This window comes from Gadus morhua, chromosome 6, assembly GCF_902167405.1.
Source record: "Gadus morhua chromosome 6, gadMor3.0, whole genome shotgun sequence".
In the NCBI taxonomy this organism is placed as follows: Eukaryota; Metazoa; Chordata; class Actinopteri; order Gadiformes; family Gadidae; genus Gadus; species Gadus morhua.
The window spans coordinates 14,384,307-14,407,926 of NC_044053.1; the positions used below are offsets into that span (position 1 = coordinate 14,384,307).

Sequence of the window (23,620 nt, forward strand, 5' to 3'; positions counted from 1 at the left end):
ACGTCAGGGTGACTACCTTTCACTCCTCCCTTAGAACCTTGTTTCCACCAATCACATGTATTGCGCAAGTGACGCAATTCACTTTGCATTATTGTCTACTCCTGTATTTGCCTAATAGACAACGGTGGGTCTAAAACAATCATTGATTAGATTATTTACGCATGCAACACACAACACTTTATGTTTTTACAACTATTAATCTCACCTCCCTAGGTAAGGGATATTATACGGAAAGATTATTCACGAATCCTGGACTTCCAGTTTTTTCCAATTCAGCCACATGGCCATCTACAGGATGTTGGCTGGAAATGCAGTTACTTAATAGCCCTCAATTCAAAGTCATTCTTATGAAAGCTATATCGTTATGAAATACGATCTACATAACATCCAACGGTCGTTATGAAATGTGAGTTATATGTTGTAGCCCAACCCATATTTCGCATTGTTATAGAAGCTGCCACTCTAATGAATGTGTTTCATAATAACGTGTCATTATCAAGTTGAAAAACCAGACTAGGGCACTGTGAGTCTTTGTGTTTAAACTCTGATAGATCACACTATGAAACACATGAATTGTACCCAATTTCAGTTGTACACAGTGTTTAAAGACTTCAATGTAATAGATAAATAATCAGATCTGGTTGTTGAAATAGACTTATTGGACATGATTAAAGGATAATACAAGACAAATCGGGCCGAGAATGGAGAAGAAAAATCTCGAGACTTTATTTCTAATTATGTCAGATCACAAAGGTTTTATTATACTGTACAAAATACTGTATTACTGACAGCCAGCATGCTCTATGATGACAGCGAAATAAAATTACATACCTCAAGTCAGTTCATAAACATTGTTTACTAACTCTCGTTGTTTCTTGCTCTGTACTGTACTCTGAATCAACATTTCAGCATAATTTTGAGAGACCTTCCCTCCTTCTCTCCACAAGTCTTCAAAAATATATTAATTTAAATAAATGTAGAACCAATTAATAGGGACTGATCAAACACATACTGGAGAAAAAATCACACAATGACACCAAACACAGGTCCAGTGAATGAACACAGTGTGCAATAACAGACATTCAGTTGAACATCTCTGTCCCTAGACCACAGTTAAGTGCAGTACAAATTAAACTCTCACAGCCTAGGATATGTATAATATTATCTATACATATATACATACACCCTGCTTTCCATCAGTGGTGGACAGGTGCAGGTATCTACAGTGCGCTTTTTTGTTGTTGTAGTTGCATATATTACATTATAGTCAAATGTTTGTGCAAGCTAATTCACATCACATACGACAAACATGCTTCAAGTTAATTGTCTTTAATATTTTTTTGTGTCCCTCTGATTTGAATGCTGACAGTTTACTATGGTAGTGTTGTTTTAATCACTGCTTGAAAAATGGCTAAAAAGAGGAGTGTGTATTTTGTAAGTGTCTGTTTGGTGTGGTGATGGTTTTTGTGTGTGCATGTGTGTGTGTGTGTGTATGTGCATGTTTGTGTGTGTGTGCGTTTGTGTGAGTGCGGAAATGTGAGTCTGTGTTTGTGTGTGTTGGTGTTTGTGTGTGCGCATAGGTGAGTCCCTATTTGTCGTTGTGGGTGTTGGTGTTATCGCAAATATGAGTGTGTGTTTGTGTTTTTTCCCTGCTAATGTTTGCGCAAGAGATAGTAGCATAGATTCACAGATGCTACTCCCTTTTCCCATCCCCCCATTAGCACTCAGCAGATTCAGATGCAAAACATCCCAGGAGGAACCTGATCCACGAGATGCCCTGGCGCTGGATTAAGGCCACTGTGTCTCAGGTTCTGAAAGGCAGGATAAAGCTAAAGAAGGGCAATGAGAGAGACCCTTGAGTGTTCATTGTATGTCCCTCCCCACCCTGTTTCTCTATCTACGTCTTGCTAACCTTATAACCTTAGTGGAGGGTTGAGCTTGTAGCCTGTGGGCACAGGGGGGGGTTGGGGTTCTGTGGAGTTCAGAAGGTGTGTCAGGGGGTCAGGTACATGTCATCGACGGAGGCTGGTGACGTAGAAGGGAGCCCTGGGTTCTAGATGACATTCTCAAAGAGCTGCATGGAGTTCATGATGTTCTCATCCTGAAATGGAATCAAATTGTCACGCACCACTTGTTGGGGGCCAAGTTTTACAACCAAACTATTGTGCACCACGAGTGTACTACATGCTTATAGATCCCTTACCTTCTGACAGGTCTCAATAAACTCTTCAATGGTCACGACCCCATCTCTGTTTCTGTCCATCTTCTGTAAGCAAGAACAAATACGACATTTGTCACCATTGAGGATTCCTTCAGCCGTTGTAATCATCTTTTGGAGAACCTTAAATTGTGGTGGCTCTCCGAAAATCTTAGACTAAATATTTTGTGAGGCAGATTATGAAAATGTAGAATTAGACTTTGATTTCCCATTGATTACCACCAACTATGACCCATACAATCATCTATGTGTTGAATTCCTTACATATCAGCTTAGGTGAACTAAAGTGGCCTCTACAATAGACATTTACAACTGAAGGGGATCACTATCACTATCAAATATATTGTCAAAAGCCGGACAATCTTTTTCTTATTTCAGCTTGGCAATAAAACATCAAACGAATTAGAGGTGACTAAAGGACATGTAGACATAAGTGTTGCATTTGAATGTCAAAATAAATGCAAAACACATTGCCCAAAAGGTGTTTGGTGCACAGAACCTGGAAGAACTTGTCCACATGTTCGGACGGCGCCTCGTCCCGTACACAGGGGTAGGTGTACCTCCCCATCATGTCATAAATGGACTTCATTATCGCCAGCATCTCCTAGTGAACAACAATGTCTTGGTGTCAATGATCCACTCAGTCACAAGATTAAAACAACAACATTTGCGTTATTATAACATAAACTAACACTGATCCAACACTATACGTTACTCTAGTGATCTGGAGCCCTCTGTGATACTTCAGACATCGACTCTGACATTCAAATACATTTGAATTGACCTGATTGTTCAATCTAGATTAATCTTGGATCCAGCAGTCCTATTATGTTATAGCAAAACTTCTGGGGGCAGACGGGCCGGCATAGAGTCTGGGCCAGAAACCGGAAAAATAAAAGGGGGTTAATCTTGCTTACTTTTTTGTCATGGCTATTTCTACGGAACGAAACTCCTGCATGTGATTGAATGAAGCTTTCAGAAGGGGATTTGAATAAGTGTAATTCAAGTCTGAAACATGGTTGATTTGAAACCTCTACAGAAGGTTTACTACTGCTTGCCGGGTTTGTGTTTGCCAATTACACGCTTACAGATCCCCCTCCCCTCCAGCAACATAATTGGTCAAAACAAAGTGAACGACACTAACACACACTGTTCAACGAGACTGAAGACTAGATATGAATCCAAAGTCTGAAATGTAAAACTACATCTAGGCTTACAACAGATACACATCGAAACAAGAACTACATTTCATCTGAATCTGCTCCTTATTGCAACAGCATCTATCTTATTTTATCTGCTAATTGTTGTTTACCGAAAAATAGATCACACACTCTGGCCACGTCTACCTCTTTGGTGATGTAGCCATCTTTGTTGATATCATAAAGGTTGAATGCCCAGTTGAGCTTCTCCGTCACTGATCCCCTGAGCAACACGGACAGACCGATGACAAAGTCCTCGAAGCGGATTGAGCCATTCCTGTCTTTGTCGAACGCATTGAACAGGAAGTGAGCGTACGTGGTTGCGTCTAATTTACAGGTAGAACAAACAGAAAGGAGGGAAAAATACAGTATTTGCATGTCGTCCTTAATACTGTTCACACATACTACTGATTATAAAAAGAAAAGGTCAATATAGTAAGAGAGAGAGGAGAGAGAGAGAGAGAGAGAGAGAGAGAGAGAGAGAGAGAGAGAGAGAGAGAGAGAGAGAGAGAGAGAGAGAGAGAGAGACCAAGAGAGGAGCTTTTCTAACCTCCTTGAGGAAAAAATTGAGAATAGATGGACTTGAAAGTTTCCTCATCCACTAATCCGCTGGGACACTCCTGCGAGAGAGAGAGAGAGAGAGAGAGAGAGAGAGAGAGAGAGAGAGAGAGAGAGAGAGAGAGAGAGAGAGAGACAGAGAGAGAGAGAGAGACAGAGAGAGAGAGAGAATTTAATTGAGAGAGGAAGAGAATAAAGCACCAGAGCAAAAGACTGACTATAAACAGAGCAATGGGGATGACGATCCCTGAGAGCACTCTCCCGTCAATGCTTTGCCTATCACTTAGGACGGCCACATGGGCCCACCGCTTAAGCCTGCAGACCTACGTTCTTGAAGCCCCTGTAGAGAGACTGTAACTCCTTCTTGGTGAACTTGGTCTGGGCCTGCAGCTGGTCAAGACCCTCTGGCTGGTGTCTCACCGTGGACAGCTCCAGGTCACTGTCACTACTCTCTGGGGGAGAGAGAGGTAGAGACAGAGACAGAGACAGAGACAGAGACAGAGACAGAGAGAGAGAGAGAGAGAGAGAGAGAGAGAGAGAGAGAGAGAGAGAGAGAGAGAGAGAGAGACGGAGAGAGGTAGGAGATGGAGGAAGAGGGAGTCAAGAGAAAAAGAGGGAGGTTGTGGTAGAGTGCATGGATGCAGGCCAACGTTGAGGAAGGGATGAGGAGACATCTCACAGGGGAGCGTAGTTTAAAGAAGTGGGAACAGGGAGGGGTGAAAACAGAGATATAAGCATATAAGCTACAGGAGGTGTTACAAACATTAAACAAAAGAAGAAGGAAAGGAAGTACTTTCTTTACAGTGCTTAATGTCCCTGAATGTCCTTCTCCTATTCTTAAATTTAGCTTTTTTTTCAATTATAGTAAATTGAATCTAAATTGCAGAATTGTCAAAAGCTATTCACACACTTAAAGAAAGCACTGGGTGAAGAAAGGAGGGGAGGGGGGACTTTATGTGCTCCCAGAACTATTCTATTGCTTCCATACTCACCATCTGCAGACAGAGAACACATAGGGAGAGGGGTTGTTGATAAGGAAATATGAAGAGAGAGAGAGAGAGAGAGAGAGAGAGAGAGAGAGAGAGAGAGAGAGAGAGAGAGAGAGAGAGAGAGAGAGAGAGAGAGAGAGGAAAGGGAGAGAGAGAAAGGTAGAGAGCGATAGGGAGAGGGAGAAAGAGGGAGAGGGAGAGGAGGCAGAGTAAATGGTGAGGAATGTTGCAGTTAGGTTAGATTATTCTCAGAAAAACCCCAGCTGGGTCGGTATAAAATACAGCCTGCATCGAACAGAAATCACAACAATGGTAATTTAAGATGAGCGACCATCATTTTTTTGCTTAAACTGTGAGAGATTGCCGCTCCATGTGTTCAATTTGAGACACAAGGTAGGGAGAGCCAGCGGGGCTCCAAGGGTTACACAAGAGAACATCTTTATTGTCCGCACTTTGCAGAGAATTGGCTCAGGAACTCTTGTGTCGGGAGAACAGTAAAAACAGATATCCCTTTCATATTCCCATTTCTCTTTTGGCATTCGCTCAGAAGTAAAGCTGAACAGTTGTATCTCCATTTGTACTCCATTATTGAATTGTATGCATACTCTCTTCTGAGATGAATGGAGTAGACGCAGTCATTTATGACGATCACACGCGAGTTAACACTGATGAACTTTGCATGCGCAGCACTGTTTATTCATTGTCTTACTCCTTTATATAGAAAAACAAACAAAACATTGAATTGCAAACGTCAGATGTATCCACACTTTTGTGTCCATTTCGCCCCACCCTAGCTTGGTTCCCCTTGAAAATGTTTCACATTATGGAAGCTGTCAATGCATAACTTAATGTGCTAGATAAAATATTTGTAGTTCATCTATTCTCAGTAAATTACTGCAGAACACATCTTCTGAAAACTTCTCCATCTTTATAGCGATTCATATCCAAGCATTTACGTGAATGTCCCTACAGGAACGACACGATTCAACAGCACAATTCAAAACTCTTTTCTTAAAAGCAAGCCTATAACAATTTTTCCCGAAATACTAAAAAGGCAAAATCCACTCCACTACTGTAGGCATGCCAAAAACACCAAAGTAGCTAGAACTAATCTTTCAATCTCTTTCCCCACCTGCTGCCCATCCTCTGATAAGCTTCAGATCGCACATCACAGACATACACCCCAGCTGGTTGAAAACAGCCCATCTTCCCCAAAAGCCCTCTCGAACAACCACTCAAACTACTTCTTCCTTCACCCCTGCCCCCGCCCGGCCAGCCCCCGGGGGGTTTGTCTCACCGTGCTCCGTGATGTCGATGAGGCCCAGCAGGTGCATCAGTTTGAGAAACATGATGACCAGACACACAATACCCACAGTCTGAAGACCCTCCGTCTCCCACCTCACGATTATCTTTTCCTCCTCCGTTTTAACGCCTTCCCCTCCGCGCCTCTACACGTCAATCAGTCACTCTCCCAGTCCGTCAGCGCCCCAGCCGGTCAGCCAGCCAGCCAGCCAGCCAGCCAGCAAGTCAGTCCATCAGGCAGGCAGTCACTCTCCCGCGGTCCATCAGCCCCCCCAGCCAGTCAGTCTGTCAGTCAGTCATTCCATCGGGTATTCAGTCAGTATCTCACTCAGTCTGCCACCCAGCTCCTCTCTCAGCCAGCCAGCAAGTCAGCCAGTCCATCAGGCAGTCAGTCACTCAGTCTACTCTAAGAACATCAGTCCCCCAGCCAGTCAGCCCATCAGTCAGTGAGTCAGTCAAACGGTGCCTCTGTCAGTCGGTCAGTCAGTCAGTCTGCAATTGTTGAATCCAGTTCCAGAAAAAAATACTTCCAATGAGGCGAAGAGCTGGCCTGAATTCGGTCACAACGTGTGAGGGAATTTTTGGGACAATCTGTCAATCGGTTTATTGACCTCCTTCCAATGATGAAACTGTCGGCAAACATGCAACAAGCACTCTATCTGACATTTATCCAAATGCAAGCTCTGATGTGATTAAGTCACTCATCGCTCCTGGAATAAGCTAAACCTTACACTATCTCATTGCTCTCCACCCTCCCCCTGCATAGATGTGTAATGTACTGATTAACCTTCGTCCTTCTCGGAAATCCTGCATTGGCCCTGATTACCTTAAAATAAACTAAATTAAACCCAGAATAATGAACCAAATTATGTATAGGTTAATAGCACACCTGATGTGATTATGGTTGATGGGAAGGGGAGTCCACCTCTAATTCCTATTGATGGGTATGAAACAAAGTGGAGCCGTTGCCTTTAAGGCATCAAAAGGTGTGGTTAAGGGCCAACAGGTGTCCTGAATCCCTCTTTCCCCAGCCAGCTCCGTGATCCACTTTTTTTAATTGCTCTCCTTCGTCTCCTGGGGGCTGTAACACATACGTTAAATATCCGCCACCCACTTAGTGGCGTGTGGAAAAAGATCAAGCGGTAAGACATGGGGGTGTCTGTGGAGTGGAGAGCCACCCAGGGACCTGTTTCACTTGTCAAACGCTCATTACGCTTTGGATGGGCGTCTTTCCCTCTTTCAGACGGCTGATCTTTGCTGCCCTCTGGTGGTTTAGATGAACGACCTGCACAAGGGGGGCTGAAATGTTCATAGATACAAATAGAAAACGTACCACTTTAGGTGTGATTTCTCCCTTATGAGGCTGATATTTGTGGGGGCCATCTTATAGATACAAATAAATTGCTAAAATAGAAATGAACTCTACTGAATTAAAAAGGATATCACTGCATTATATTACTATACTTTCTTTCTGTCATATAACGAAAAGTATGATAATAAACATTTATTTTGTATACTGAATACTGATTTACATTCTTTACGCATACGGAAAATGTATGCATCAATTCTTTAGCCATGCTTAACATTTAGTTTGACCTGTGCATTTTTCTGATTCAACAGGTCCGTTAAAAACCTAATTGAAGGCCAAAATAATGCTGTGTAACATTTACCTGCATTTGGAAAGTTGGCTTGTAGCTTAAAATGATTATGAGGCATCGAACTAATTAACGATGTTAACTAATGGGAAATATATAATCCCTGTTCTTCTGATTACTCTATGAAGGACACACAATACCTCTTTTCTTGCCTGAAAACCAGTACAGAATGAATACCTGAAAGGTGTGAGTCTTCAAAAAGGCCCCATATTGCATGATGGACAAGGTTAAGCCACATGGTCAGGGAATATCGATGCCATCCAAAAATAAATCACAGTGTGTTGGATTTACCCCAAAAATATCCCTGGTGTGTAAACATAGACGGATAGAAATAACTCCAATCGAAGGACATCACTTTGACTTTAGGCCACTGAAATGGATTTCATGAAGGCATGTGAAATACGCAACTGCTTAAATACACACATGATTTCTAGCACACACGTATGCACGAAAGCACACAGACAGACACACACACACACACACACACACACACACACACACACACACACACACACACACACACACACACACACACACAGACAGACAGACAGACAGACAGACAGACAGACAGACAGACAGACAGACAGACAGACAGACAGACAGACAGACAGACAGACAGACAGACAGACAGACAGACAGACAGACAGACAGACAGACAGACAGACAGACAGACAGACAGACAGACAGACAGACACACACACACACACACACACACACACACACACACACACACACACACACACACACACACACACACAGAGGCGGACCCATTCCACTCAGAACATTATGCTCACAGCACATTTCACTCACTCATAGCTGACGGCTATGGCATTTCTAACAAATTAAACTCTAAATGTAGCTCTAACCTAGAGATTAAATACGGCATTGAAGATGTATTATATCAATATATCGATGTACAATAGCAGCATGAACAGCCTGTTGCTGCATAAATGTTGGCCTAATGGGTCACAGGTTTTATCTATAATTTGTGTTACGTTAAATGGATTCCCATCCCACATGGCTATTGATCTGTATCACCCATGACCCATGACCTCCAGGGAGAGATCAAAGTTCAATTATGATTTTATTTAGGTTGTATCTATATGTACACTGGCTGATGCCTTTAGAGTCCGCTCTGCTATTATCAACTGAAGCTAAGATTGATCACCCGTTTCTACGTGTGAACACACAGTGAAACCAACAGGACTGCTTTATTGGTCCCTCAGGAACCTCAGCAAGTGGTAGAAACAGCAAAAAGGATAATTAATGAGAGCAAAAGAGAGTGAGAGAAAGAGAGAGAAGTATGTGTGTGTGTCGAGACTGTATGTGAGTGAGTGTATGTGTGTGTGTTTGAGCGAGCGTGTGAGCGTGTGCTTACGAACGAATGTGTTTCAGCCTGTATATGTTGTGTTGTAGCAGTGTGTGTTTGCTTGTGTTTGTGTGTGGAGGGGGGGCTGTGTTGGTAGCTACTGCGCAGGGTCCAGTGTCCTTCAGGTTCTTAGAGGAGCTCTCCATCCTCCATTTTTAGGCGGCCTCAGAGAAGGCCTGTTCGATAACGCATGTATAATTGATGCGGGGTAATGCTAGCCCTGGGCCTCTCGGAATGATCCCACAACAACACAACAGGGGAAGGATGCGAGCCATGAGAGCAAGGCAATGATTCTTGGATGAAAAAAAAGGAAACAATGTGTGAGAGACGGAAAGATGTGGCTGTTGCTTTCGTAGGAAGCGGCGAATTGACAGAGTGAAAGTGATTGATGAATTATGAAAGCCCATTATTGATGTTTTCGGTGAATTCATTGCCTGTGAGGAGCACTAATGGAGCTGTTGTGTTGTGATCGCCTTGGCATGCTGACCAAAGGGCACTCTGAATCGCTGGCTTTTGGCCTAAAACACCCTGATAAAGGGGAAGAGCCCCGTCGCAGCGGAGCTCTCGCATGTTGCTCCTAAAGCCCTAAAGTAAACCCTGAGGCGTGGACGTCTAAATGTCGGACATGGACACAAAACAGGCCCGCACCCAGACCTCCCACATACACTCTATTTTGAGAAACTATACCTCAAATATCTACACGTCAGAATAAAATCCTTCGATAGAAGATAAGTTGCCTTTGTGCTAGCACTACTTGACATGCCCCGATAGAAACTCACAAAGTGGCTGCTATATGGACCACCACTGCTTAGCCTTAGCGGTAAAGTGAGCAGAGCTCCAAACAACGTGTCTCAGCCATCACACCGACAACAGGTAGCAGGTGAGCGGTGGACCAGACGGGGGGGGGGGGGGGGGGGGGGGGGGGGGGCGCCCAGGTGAGCCCTTACCTTCAAAGGAAGACATGGGCTCCAGGATCCCGAACTGCTTGAGCACCGCCATAAACAGGATGATGACCACGCCGATGGCAAACAACTCCATGCCCTGGATCCCCATGACTACGACTAGCGGGGGGTAAACGCCCACTCAGGGGCCAACCAAAGGAGCACGCAAAAGGCCCCCGCCGGGCCCTAAAGTAGAAGGGTATACACTAGCCTAGGCCGGCGGCCTGGCTAATCAGCACGGTTTTTTAACCAAAGGTTAGCTTGTGGTAGAGGCTAGTCCGTCTGGGTGTTGGGTGTGTATCCAGGCCCAAGCCATTGCCACAGCATGAGTAAAGAAAAAAAAAAGAAAAAAGACAGCGTTGGATGATGTTTGGTTTAACGTCAACAATGATGATGACATGGAAAATATGTGAAGGCCGACATATATGGCTCTCTGGAAGCATGGGGGAACGTGATGTTGCGTCAGGGTTCGTTTATTTTTCGTGCACTAAAGGAGGATTAAGGAGTTCCTTCTAGATATGGCTGCAGGCGTTCTCTCTGTAAAGATATAAAGTCTGCCACTCTCTCACAAGCACTATGTCTATTAATAGTATAACTGTGGCCTATTCGCCCAAACCACACTCAACACTTACATTTTGAGCTTTGAAATAACCTTGACGGAAAAAAAACAAAAATCCAATCTGTGTGGTGTGTCTGGATCCATATCAAATTTCTGTCGGGTCGATAATTATGGAGAAGTAAAGTAACATCTTAGCTCTTTTGGCATAAACACACCACATATCCCAATTCTTATCATCCTTGCCATTCAAGAGCATTAGTTTATGAATTATTAATAACAAACGCATGTATGAGCCACATTAATCCATTTGTTTAAAGCTTTGCTAGGGTCCGTAAATAACTATTTATTCAACACGGCACACGGGCCAAATGCAGCATACTTGGAGGTAAACAGACCTGTATATCTGTCTGTGAGATTATCACTAACGCAGAAATTCACTGAAAAATATTCAGATGAAAAAAACGCCCGTATTTAAGTCCAGTCCATCAGTACTCAGAACAATCAATAAATCCCTCAGTGCGAAGCCCGTCTGCTCCTCTCGTGTTGGGTGCTGCTGCTCATTTTTCCCCCAGCCTGAACGACTACTGTTTAAAAGTGGACGGCCTTTCAGACCCGGCAAAACAACCTCAGAAAGTGACAGTCGTCAGGGTTTTCCTGCCTATGGGCCATTAAGATCCCTCCTGGTTGGGAGCAAAGTTCCAAGCGTGTGTTGGGCTTTTAAGGGGGTGTTCCCAGAATTGTCTCAGTCTCTATCCGCTCAGATACTCCGGTCAGGTCCAGCAGGGTCCGGGGAGGAAAGAAGTATGGAGCCAGGGAAGAGCCCAGCCAGCGTCCTGGGAGGGATATCCTAAGAAAGTGAGAGGCACCCTGGGGAACAGCTCCTCCCGTAGCCTCCTCCCCCGCACATACTTTAAAACACTCCTCTCTGTCCACACGTCTTCCCCACAGCCTCTCTCTTTTTTTCTGTCTGGTCCGGCTCCTGAAGAACTCCTTCTCCCTCCCTCGTCTCGCCGACACTCAAACCAACTGTTACGGGATCGGGTTCGGTCTGTGATGACACCAGGCCACCATCAAACTCCTTTTTTCTCTGCTGTTACTTTACCGTTTTCTCCTTCTAGTGTCTCCCGCTCTCTCTATCCGTCTCTTTCTCTCTTACTCTCTCTGTCGCTCGCTCAATCCCTCTCTGTCTCACTCTGTCTCTGCCTTTCTCTCCCTCTGACTCTCTCTCTCTCTCTCTCTCTCTCTCTCTCTCTCTCTCTCTCTCTCTCTCTCTCTCTCTCTCTCTCTCTCTCTCTCTCTCTCTCTCTCTCTCTCTCTCTCTCTCTCTCTCTCTCCCTGGTCTTGTCCACTCATCGCCCCTTCTCCCGCTCTCCTCTGGATTGGCCTGGCCGCCCACAGCCTCCCATCTTCTCCTCCTTCTCGACTGTTATTTCATCACCCTGGTTGACCACAGACCTGCTCCCCTCCTCCTCATGTGACCCTTCTGGCCTCCCTCACTTTCTCTCTCCATTCTTCCGTTCCTTGCACGCCCACATGCCTCTCGCTGCTCTCCCATATCTCCTCCCCACTCCTCCCGCTCCCCTCTCCTCTCTCTCTCCTCCCTTCCCACTGCAGAGTTTGGGGGGGAGAGCTGAGGTTACATTCATCCCACAGTGGCACAGAAGAGGGTGGATGGATAATGTGTGTGTGTGTGTGTGTGACTGTGTGTGTGTGTGTGTGTGTATGTGTGCGTGTGTGTGTGGGTACTCACACACGTGTGCACCTCAACATAAACACAGTGATACACACACACGGACACAGAGGCACAAACTATGCAGCACCCAAACACACACACACACACACACACACACGCACACACACATGCTATGCAGCGCACACACACACACACACACACACCGATCAAATATCAGGGGCATGCCATCCTCCACAAGTCCCTTTCATCTACCTTTTCCCCTCTAGAAGTGTGTGTATGTGTGAGCGTGTGTTTCTGCATGTCTGCTAATGCATGGTCTTAGTTCGGAGGGGAGGATGGGGGGTTGCGATACGATCGATGGCTGTGCGGCGGGGTGGTGAGCGCCTCCCTCTTCCCCGGGTTCAGCACCGGGCTCTGCCGGGCAGCCCCCCTCTCCTGGAGCTCAGGGCGGCCCCGCTCTGCTGCTTCTCATCACAGAGGACTGACGGCTGTTTAGGGTCCACCTCCAAGATCACTGGTACAATCTAGTCGCCTTCCAGTGACCTGGATCATGTGGTGTGTGAGTGTGTGTGTGTGTGTGTGTGTGTGTGTGTGTGTGTGTGTGTGTGTGTGTGTGTGTGTGTGTGTGTGTGAATGGGATTATATACAATGTTTTTGTTGTGTGTATGCTTGTGCGCCGCGTGTGTTAGTGCCTATGCTTTTGTATGCATATGCGTGTGTGCACGTGTGTGTGTATGGGTCTGTGTGTGCCCGTGTGTTTGTGTTTGTGTGTGTGTGTGTGCGTGCGCGGGTGTTTGTGTGTGTATGCGTGTGTTTGTGCGCGTGTGTTTGTGTGTGTGTGTGTGTGTGTGTGTGTGTGTGTGTGTGTGAGTGTGTGTGTCTGTGTTGATGTTTGTGGGCAGGCCATTAAGAGGCTAGCAGGTTTTTAAAAGGATAGCTTGGCGCCGCCTGCTGACACAGCAGTCAGGTAGAGAGGGGAGGAGGGATGTAGGGGAGGGGGAGGGCTTTATGTGACCGACACTGCAGGAGTCAGAGAAGACGACACATCACATCAAAGTTCCCTGTCACCTAAAATGCTTCATTCCATCTGGATGTTGCCAACATATTAAAATCTTACTACGGTTCAATACAGAGCTTCAGGCAATGAAGTGAGAAAAGAGGAAGGGGGAGAGAGAGAGAAAGAACAGGAAAGAGGGGCATAGAGTGAGCAGGAGAGAGAGCAAGAGAGAGAGAGAGAAAGTAAAAAATTGACCATGAGTAAGCGAGAGAGAAAGAGAGAGAGAGCGAGTGAGACAGAGTGAGAGCCATTGAGTGAGAGCGAGAGAGCCAGAGAGCGATACCAACTTGCTGAAAGAGTGAGCACACCACTGATACCGCAGAACAGTTGCATTCCCTTGGCAGGACGTCAACACAGTAAAACAACATCCAACAGGTGTCTGCGAGGTCCTACCTGAGCGATGGTACCGGGCTGAGCTGGTGCCGCAGGGAGAGAGACAGCTGGGCCGGGAGAATCGTCTCCTCGCCTCCATAGAGACGGCAGCTATGACGGCTCCCATATTTAACGCAGCCAACAGCACTAAATAAGGTCTGACACTCCACTGATCTCGCTCCAGCGTAGACCAGATGAAAACAAAGGAACTTTAAAAGGCAGAATAAATCAGCAAGGCCAGGTGGGACGTTACTTTTCAAGGTTTGAGTCAGTATGATAACTGATATTAAGCGATCCTTGCTCTATCGGAGGGGAATACAGGGAAATTATAGCTGAGTCAATTCTAAACGTTTCTCTCTCCAATCGAGATGGCTAACTGACACTGATATGAGAAGGTGACCAGAGACCTTCAATCTGTGTGTGGTGTCGGTGTGTGCGTGTGGGCATGTGGGTGTCAAAGACCACATTTAAAAGTCTGTTTGGGGCATCCACGGTGGGCTACAGGCTGTGTGTCTGTGAGTGTGTGTGTGTGTGTGTGTGTGTGTGTGTGTGTGTGTGTGTGTGTATGTGTGTGTGTGTGTGTGTGTGTGTGTGTGTGTGTGTGTGTGTGTGTGTGTGTGTGTGTGTGTGTGTGTGTGTAGGCCTATGTGTGTGAGAGAGATGAAACAATAAAATAAAGATCAAGACACAACCTTTAACATGAAACGACCGTCATATCTTCCTTCATCTCCCAATCCCACCTCATACTCCTCTCAGCCAACTACTCTCCACATTGAAACTTGAACTAACACAGTAGATGCATCTCATAAAATTGATTGGGTCAGTTTTCTACCTAAACATGTCACTGCACCATCAGCAGAGACACTATAAGTCCCTGTATATCGACCATGCAGAGATTCCTTTGGCTGAGATAAACAAAACATCATCAAGGAAAGGAGAAACATCTGTCATCCCTTTGCTGTGACAAGCTTTAAATAAGTGTCTGCTGATGGATCTATCGGTTTTATGATGCCCGTGTGGAATCGAAGCTGCCTGCATGCTCCCAGCTATAAAAGAAAACACAGGCCGTGCAAGCCAGTGGCATGGCCTTCTTCTGTCTCTTTTTGGAAATACATCAGCAGCAGAAAAATCCCAGATGATGCCACTGCTGTTTTTGATTTGTGTTTTCGTTGTGCAATCATAGATTTTGGACAAAAGTTTCCGCAATGTAATGTAATTTGATTGTCTTTCCTGACATTATTTATATGGGCGTATAGCTCCGAAGAGGGTAATGAGAATACTTATCATTTCAAAGCCATTGTCGGTAACTAACCCTCTTCTATGGTGGTTCCTGTCTGGACGGATTGCTGTAAGACTTGGTGCTTCTCAATACCAATGTAGATCAAGGTTAACTAGTATGTACACTTGTGATTTACTTACTACAGTAAGCATGTAGGTGGTTGCTTTCCCTGCACCGGTTTTATTGCATGTATCTTTGAATAAATTTACTTAAACACCTGTGGGAAACGTGTTTGCATTCTCATAACTTTTGGCTAATAAGCTTGAAAGAGAAGATCATGTTCAGACCTCAATAAGTAATCTCCGTTATTAACCGCAGACACATAAATATGAGAAATAACTACCTACATCCCTCTTCCACCCAATGGGGGGCACTGCGCTACATGAAATCAGGTAGACCCAAAGGACGCATGAGATCCTTAATGGCCTATGTTTCCTATTTAAGGATCATATAAGGATTCTGAGTCACTGGGAAGACAAGGTGGGATTTCCTGCTGCAACAGAGTTAGCTTTTCCCGGGGGTGCAGTTGACTGCAAAAACGTACAAATGGATAAAACCGGTCACAATAAATCTGCAGCATTAAATATGCATCATCTACGGTCCACTGGAGTTGAAGTTCTCCCTGAGGCACAAGAGCAATAGGGAACTAGTATATAAACTGCAACCTGTCCGTCAAACTGATTTCACCCTTTATGACACTGATGTGTTTTTAATGCCTCTGGGATTGGATCAAGGTCAGACAAGAGGCTGCAGATGTCAGGGAGATGATAACTTTTCCAAACACAGTTAGACGGCCGAACGGAAGCCCTTTCAATGAGTCGTAGGGCATGCTACTGGAGGTGTAGAGGAATGACTTTACCAAGGGTTACTGGAACCACTCTTTTATTACCCCCCTGTCCTCCCATCGTCTCCTCCACCCCCTTCTTAGCCTCCCTCCACGCATACTTCTCTTGCATCTTCAGACTCAACATCCTACCTATTCTCCCCCTCCTCCCCCTTCTCCCCCAACTCATTCTCATTCTCCCTTCTATCCTACTCATCATCTCCCTTCTCCCCCCCACCTCCTCTCCCTTCTCCCCCCTCCTCACCCTTTCCCTTCTCCCCTCCTCATCCTCCCCTGTCTTCCCCTCCTCATCCTCCCCTGTCTTCCCCTCCTCATCCTCACCTGTCCCGCCCTTGGCCTTCTCCCCTTCCTCATCCTCTCTCTTCTCCCCCCCCCCTTTTCCTCTCCCCCCTCCTCCGCTCCCTTCTCTCCCCCCTTATCCTCTCAGTGCTTCCCCTCCTCACCCTCTCCATTCCCCCCTTCCTCACCCTCTCCCTTCTCCCCCTCTTCATTTTCCCTCTACCTTCTGCCCTCCTCATCCTCTCCCATTTCCCCCTCCTCACTCTCTCCCTTCTCCCTCTTCTCATCCTCGTCATCATCAATCTATTACAACTACAGCCAAGCATAACCTTTCCCGACATGAATCATAACCATCCATCCACCTGTCCAATCCCCTCTCTCTCTCTCTCTCCCTCTCCCTCTCCCTCTCCCTCTCCCTCTCTCTCTCTCTCTCTCTCTCTCTCTCTCTCTCTCTCTCTCTCTCAATCTCTCTCTCTCTCTCTCTCTCTCTCTCCCTCTCCCTCTCCCTCTCCCTCTCTCTCTCTCTCTCTCCCCCTCTCTCTCTCTCTCTCTCTCTCTCTCTCTCTCTCTCTCTCTCTCTCTCTCTCTCTCTCTCTCTCTCTCTCTCTCTCTCTCTCTCTCTCTCTCTCTCTCTCTCTCTCTCTCTCTCTCTCTCTCTCTCTCTCTCAGGTTAAGGTTATATGTGCTGACCTGGCCAGCAACTTATTACTCAGAGTCAGTGCTGTGCACATCGGTCATGTCTTCACATGGAGTGAGCGTTCATCATGAGGTCATTGGCGCTCTAACGAGAACATGCCCGCGACCTCCTCCCCGCTCGGCTGGTTCACTTAACACAGGACATTCTGAGCTGAAAACAACAGCAGGGGCGGCCAGACAGAACGGGTCTGGAGAGCAGGGCCAACGGCAGAACTAAAGGATTACTCAACAGAAACAATAAAGGAAAATGGGGGAGAGAGAGAGAGAGAGAGAGAGAGAGAGAGAGAGAGAGAGAGAGAGAGAGAGAGGGAGCGAGAGAGAGAGAGAGAGAGACTGATTCAGCCAGTGGGGGTATGATAGAACTGTGGTCAGAAACACAGCAACAGAATCTGGGATAGGGCTGACACATAATAATTGCTCAATGGAAAGGCGCCGTGTTTGTTGAGTAAAGACAGACTAATTATAAACACAAAGCTAATATTGACCCGAGGCATCGCTTAAACAAAGCAACATTACTAATCAGTTAGACGATATATATAGAAAGCCAACACATATTCTACAAAATATAAGTGCTCTATAATCTGTGTTACAATTACAAAAGAGGAGTATAGATGAGGTAAGCGTAACAGATGTACTTAACAACGTACAAGGTTCATTCCCCGTCTGCCCCTGAACAATAGGCAGAGCGAGTGTACCCCAGGTGCTTGGAGTGCACCCCGGTCATAGAGTACCTGGCACGGGGGTTCCAGTGATGAAGCCGAAGAGGCATCGGAGGAGCCTCATGATCTTCTCCCCTCCCCCGTTACCAGGCAACCAGCGGCAGAGAGGACACAACAAGACGCGGCAGCACGTTCACGCCTATCACATTTATATTAAAAAAAGTTGTATTTTATGAAGAGAGGAGGAGGAAAAGAATTCAGTCCAATGACGAGAGGTCCGTTTTGGCTTGACGAAAAAAATACACACAATTAATACACCCCCGTTCCAGTTGGACCCGTTGAAGGTTGAAGGTTCTAGTTCCTGTGAGAAGGTACGTTGGCACAACACTGCTCTTCCCTCTGCCCGGTGGACCAGTTCCACATGAGGAGGCGAGGTCCAACCGGTACAACCCCTCCCTGCTCTTGGTGTGGCGAGGAACGAGACGCCCCCTCCTATGGCGCCGACCTCTGACCGGTCATATGTCCCTCCAATAGGTTCTGGAGAGTCCCTGTGAACCACCACACCACCCACCCACCCATCCACCCACCCAGCCGGATACCCTGCTCCGGTGTCCGCTCTAGGGCCAGCCACAAGTCCCATGGTCACCGGGACAGTATAGTACCCGACGCCACCGAGATGAGAATAGTTACCCTTCCCCTGCCCTCCCAAGAGTACCGGTCACAGGGGTCAGTCCGCTGATGAAGTGACTCACAGCGGATTGGTTCAGACAAGCTGTCCCTCTCTGCTCTGTTGATCCTCTCAAAGACCTACTCCTCGGAAAAACGTTTTTCCCAACATATGGGATGTTCATTCTTGTATTTGTTCCTTGTATGGTCATTCTAAGGTTCTTCGATAATTAAAACATCCAGAGTATTGGACAGATAAAGAGAGTGTATACACTTTTACATGTGATATTTTCTCTGAGAGTGGAGAGTTTTTGTACAGTATATTATTTTTGCGCATTGCTTGTACTATGCCTATAGCATGTGGTTTGTTTGATCTCAACTTTCCTTCATAGCAGGTCAGTTTATAGGCCAATCTGATCACTCAGCATTCTCATACATCAGATACTCCGCCCCCTTTTCCTTCTTCCAAATAACTTCTACCTCCTAGTATCCCTGACCATCAATCTTAGTTTTCGCTCAAACCCTTAGTAGCCCTCACATCCCGTCAGCTATCAGCCTCTCTCTGTACTCCCCTCTCTCCCTCCCTCCCTAAACCGCCCTCTATATATCTTGTACTCCCCATTGCATTCTATGTTCTCTCACTCCTTCTCTATCTCAATCTGTTCTCTTTCTCTATCTCTCTCTCGCTCTCTCTATATCTCTCTCTCTCTATCTCTCTATCTCTCTCACTCTGTTATCTCTCTATCTTTATGTTCTCTCCTTATCCCACTCTCCCCCTGTCTCTTTACTCCCATAACACTCTCTCTCATTCTCTCTCTCTCTCTCTCTCTCTCTCTCTCCCTCTCTCTCTCTCTCTCTCTCTCTCTCTCTCTCTCTCTCTCCCTCCCTCACCCCTCTCTCCGCTCTACCATCTCCTTTGCTGTCTCTCTCCCTCCCTCTCTCCCTATCGTGCTGTTCCCAGAAAGCTTCCTCCTGTGTTGATTAGTCTTTGTCTACCTATCCCTCTCAGCCATTAGTGGGGCCTTGGCCCCTTCTCTGCACCTATATATACCTTGCTCCAGTCTGCTATTTATAGATACTGGCCATTAGCTAGGTAAGGGTCTTCCCATCAACCATAGGTTCCATCTGCTCTCCTTCCCCACCACACTGAAGCTATTAAAATAGCACCCTGTGTGTGTGTGTGTGTGTGTGTGTGTGTGTGTGTGTGTGTGTGTGTGTGTGTGTGTGTGTGTGTGTGTGTGTGTGTGTGTGTGTGTGTGTGTGTGTGTGTGTGTGTGTGTGTGTGTGTATGTGTGTGTGTCTGTGTGTCTGTGTGTGTCTGTGTTCAAGGATCACATATGTCAATGTCTGGCAAACATCCTCCAGAGGAGGAACTACATTTTGACACATCTAAGAATCAGACAACAATATTATCATAGAGAGAAAGCGGGAGAGAGAGAGAGAGAGAGAGAGAGAGAGAGAGAGAGAGAGAGAGAGAGAGAGAGAGAGAGAGAGAGAGAGAGAGAGAGAGAGAGACAGACAGACAGACAGACAGACAGACAGACAGACAGACAGACAGACAGACAGACAGACAGACAGACAGACAGAGAGAGAGAGAGAGAGAGAGAGAGAGAGAGAGAGAGAGAGAGAGAGAGAGAGAGAGAGAGAGAGAGCATTTTGCACAATCCCGTCTGGACCACTAGGTGGCGTAGGGAGACTCATTTAGCAGCTCAGCAGAGAGGAAACAAGGGACAATAAACTCTTGGGATAAAACAGGTAATGAATTAAAGGTCCCATGGCATGCTACTTTGTGGATGCTACCAGAGATGTCAGAGAACCCGGCCATAACACCAACTGAAGAACGGTTATCCAAATAACAAAGAAGTGTACAACACTTGCGTTACAGCGTATTCACACACACACACACATGTGCTGCTTGCACGGTCGTAGCTCATTGGGCAAAGCAGAGAAAGGGGAGGTAACCTGTCCCCATATGACGACATACGGGGAAAATGTCTAAAACGGTCTGAGCTTTGTTTTTTCAAAGGCAGAGCAGAATAGCTAGTGCTCGTTTTATACCTAACGCCATTTCTAGCTACTGGGGGACCATAGGCAGGCTAGGGGAACTCATATTAATGTTAGAAAACCTCATAAAGTGACATTTTCATGCCTTTAGGACCTCTAAACCACTGTGGGTTGTTTAGAGGTTGGTGTGTGTTTCTGTGTGCCTTTCTTTCAGTGTCTGTGTGTTAGTGTGAGTGAGTGCGTGCATGCTTGTACGTGCTAGTCAATGTGTGTGTCTAGTGTGAGTTTTTCTGTTTGCTTCTGTTTCAGTTTGCCTCTGTTTCAGTGTGTGTGTATGTATGTGGGCGTGAGTATGTATGTGTATGTGTGCTTGAGTGTGTATGTGTATGTGTGTGTCTGTGTGTATTAGTGAGAAAGATAGAGATAAACAACCAAAGGCAATGAAGAGAAAGTGATACAGAGGGAGATACTTTGACAGAGACACTAATAGAAAATAAGTGACGACATGAGTATGCAAGAGAGAGAGAAAGAGCGAGAGACATAGAACCACGTGAGGGAGAGAGAAAGAAAGGGAAAAAGAAAGAAAGAGAGAGAGAAGTATCAGAGAAAGAACTACGTGAGGGAGGGAGAAAGAGGGAGAAGAGGGAGAGAGAACCGCATGTATGAAAGAGGGAGAGAGCGAGCGAGAAAGAAAGAGAGAGAGAGAAAGAGCAAAAGAGAGTGAGAGAGTACCACATAATGAGGAGGGAGAGAGAGAGGGAGAGAGAGAAAGCGAGAGAATGAGCGTTATGCACTGGGGTATCTAAGATCTATACACGTTTGCATATTAAACAGCCCACTAGCAGTGCTCTGATGTATGGGATAAATGAGTGGAAAGATGTTAATGATCCCCCAGGGATGCGCCTCAGGAGTGGGTCCTGACCCGTTGCAGATGGACCCAGGACAGCTCTACTGATACAAGGCTCGAAAAGTCGATCGGCTTATCGATCCCAATGCAGTTAGTCAGACTTGTAGCCCACTTACCTCCAAGTGAGCCTGCGGCATTTGACACCACCTACACATACACATGTCCACCCACCAACCGACACGCACACACATGCACATATACATACATACGTGCACACACACACGTACACAACGCATTCAAGCATTCATACACACACACACACACACACACACACACACACACACACACACACACACACACACACACACACACACACACACATGACGTGACCTCTCACCTTTGTCCTGAGGCTGTGTGCTGGCGATGATCCACTTGACCAGGCAGCACTTCATCAGGGCTTTCCGGGAGAAGCGCGGCTTCTGCCACTTCCCAGAATCCTTCACTCTGCCGGGGCCAGGCTCCAGGCCGTTGGCATCACCCAGCAGGCTGCCGTCAGTCACCTTGCCTCCATCCTCCTAAACACACATACGCCAGAGTGGGGGCGAGGGGGAGAGAGAGAAGGGATAGTGAGACAAGGTTCAGAGATCAGGCTGGAACAGCTCATAGCAGAGATGGGTGTTCATAACTAACACGTGCTTATATTGTTCTTGGTTTCAGAAGAGGGGAATAACCCTAGTTTATTCTAGCATTAAGTTCTCACCAGGCTGAGTCTGTTTGTGCACTATCACACTGTGCCTCATCAATAACGGCTGCAACAACTTTCCCCAGGGCTTCTTCCATGTCTCTCTCTCTCTCTCTCTCTCTCTCTCTCTCTCTCTCTCTCTCTCTCTCTCTCTCTCTCTCTCTCTCTCTCTCTCTCGCTGGTTCCTGTCAGGGGTCATGGGGGTCTGTCACACTCCCAGGCTGACACCAGCCCCGGGTCATCCCGGTCATCCACGCCAGAGACATCTCAACGTGGTTCTCTTTCTAGCGCAGGCCGATACAGGTGGGAGATTGTTCCTGGTTGTTTGAGAATAAATCAGCTCCGCCGTTGTGTAGGCAGAGAATCACTCTATCAAATGGATCTGTTATGATCTCAGCCGTATTAAATCCTTTAGATAATTTTTTTGACTGGCAATAATCTGCTCATTCATTTTATTATGATCTCGCTAGTCTTAGAGGGGTAAATGCCATGTGATAAATATTTTTGATCCAACCAAATAGTTATTTATATGTTAATCTTGAAGCAAAAACAACAAAATCCTAATTTTTAACGGCTGGTGGAACCACAGGAGGTAGATCAAAAAAAGAACGACTTGAATTGTCTTTTCTGGTAGAAACTGGGATCAGTACACGGGTTATCAGCTCGGTGAGCCAGTTTACAAACCCGGCAGGGAAAAGACAAAGGCGTGGTGGGTCAGTACACAGGGTATCACTCCTATGATCAGGAAAAACAGCTCCGGCAGGGAGAAGGCAAAAGGCGTAGTCGGGAAGAACAAGCAGGAATCCAGAACCAGGAGCCGTATATATCTCTAGTGATAACGCTGGGACGTTTGACACAGAGGAACACAGATGAACTGACACAGAGGGAGGTAAACACACTGATTAAACCCCTAACCCTAACCCCAACGAGAGGAGATGTGAGTAAGACAAAGTTAAACAGAGAACGATGAAGAAAAGGTGCAACAAACAATAAAAACATAACTTATGGAGAATGGCAAGACGTGATCTCTCAAAGTGTGCAAAAGGTCAAGGATTAGGTTATTGTTCAATATTTCAAATTGGCATTCTTCTTGATGTATTGTTATGCATATATTGTTGAGCGCAATGCATAGTGTGCATCGGTCTTTTTTGACCCAATGTAGCAGTGCTCCACTGTACAGTGTTAACAGTTCAATGTTGTGTAACATTCATCTCACTTGACTTGATTTGATGCAATGTGATGGATTCTTGTGATGTAATTTGAACCCTTTAAAATTGGATTGGATCATCTTTGAGACCCACTGGTATCAGTCACTGCTTTGTCTGCTTTAACATGCAGACACACACACCACACACACACACACACACACACACACACACACACACAAACACACACACACACACACACACACACACACACACACACACACACGCACACACACACACACACACGCACACAAACACACACAAACACAAACACATGCGCCCCCCCCCCCCCCCCCCCCCCACACACACACACACACACACACATGCATGCATGCATAATAAATGAAACACACAAACACACACACACACACACACACACATACACACACACACACATCAGGACTGAACGACGTGTGTGATAGCAGATGAAAGAGGTAAATACAAGACAAACAGAAGCTCTGTTTACCCTACAGGGAGGGAGGGAAAG

The 23,620-nt window shown here is 46.1% G+C and overlaps 1 protein-coding gene across 4 annotated transcripts in view; it reads right to left on the reverse strand.

Moving 5' to 3' along the window:
- Positions 1–702: 702 nt before the first annotated feature.
- kcnip3b (Kv channel interacting protein 3b, calsenilin) overlaps positions 703–23,620 on the reverse strand; it is a 28,591-nt gene continuing 5,673 nt past the window's right edge. The window contains exons 1-8 of one of the 4 annotated variants that reach the window (XM_030359407.1): positions 10,238–11,987; positions 4,968–4,970; positions 4,303–4,427; positions 3,968–4,037; positions 3,565–3,743; positions 2,718–2,822; positions 2,204–2,266; positions 703–2,101 (exon numbers count right to left, since the gene is read on the reverse strand). In XM_030359407.1, coding sequence (XP_030215267.1) covers positions 2,054–2,101; positions 2,204–2,266; positions 2,718–2,822; positions 3,565–3,743; positions 3,968–4,037; positions 4,303–4,427; positions 4,968–4,970; positions 10,238–10,343 — 699 coding nt within the window. In that variant the 5' untranslated portion in view covers positions 10,344–11,987 and the 3' untranslated portion in view covers positions 703–2,053. Of the gene's footprint in view, positions 2,102–2,203; positions 2,267–2,717; positions 2,823–3,564; positions 3,744–3,967; positions 4,038–4,302; positions 4,428–4,967; positions 4,971–6,261; positions 7,707–10,237; positions 11,988–21,576; positions 21,762–23,620 lie in introns of those variants that run through there. The other 3 variants (XM_030359408.1, XM_030359406.1, XM_030359405.1) reach the window with 3 other exon arrangements.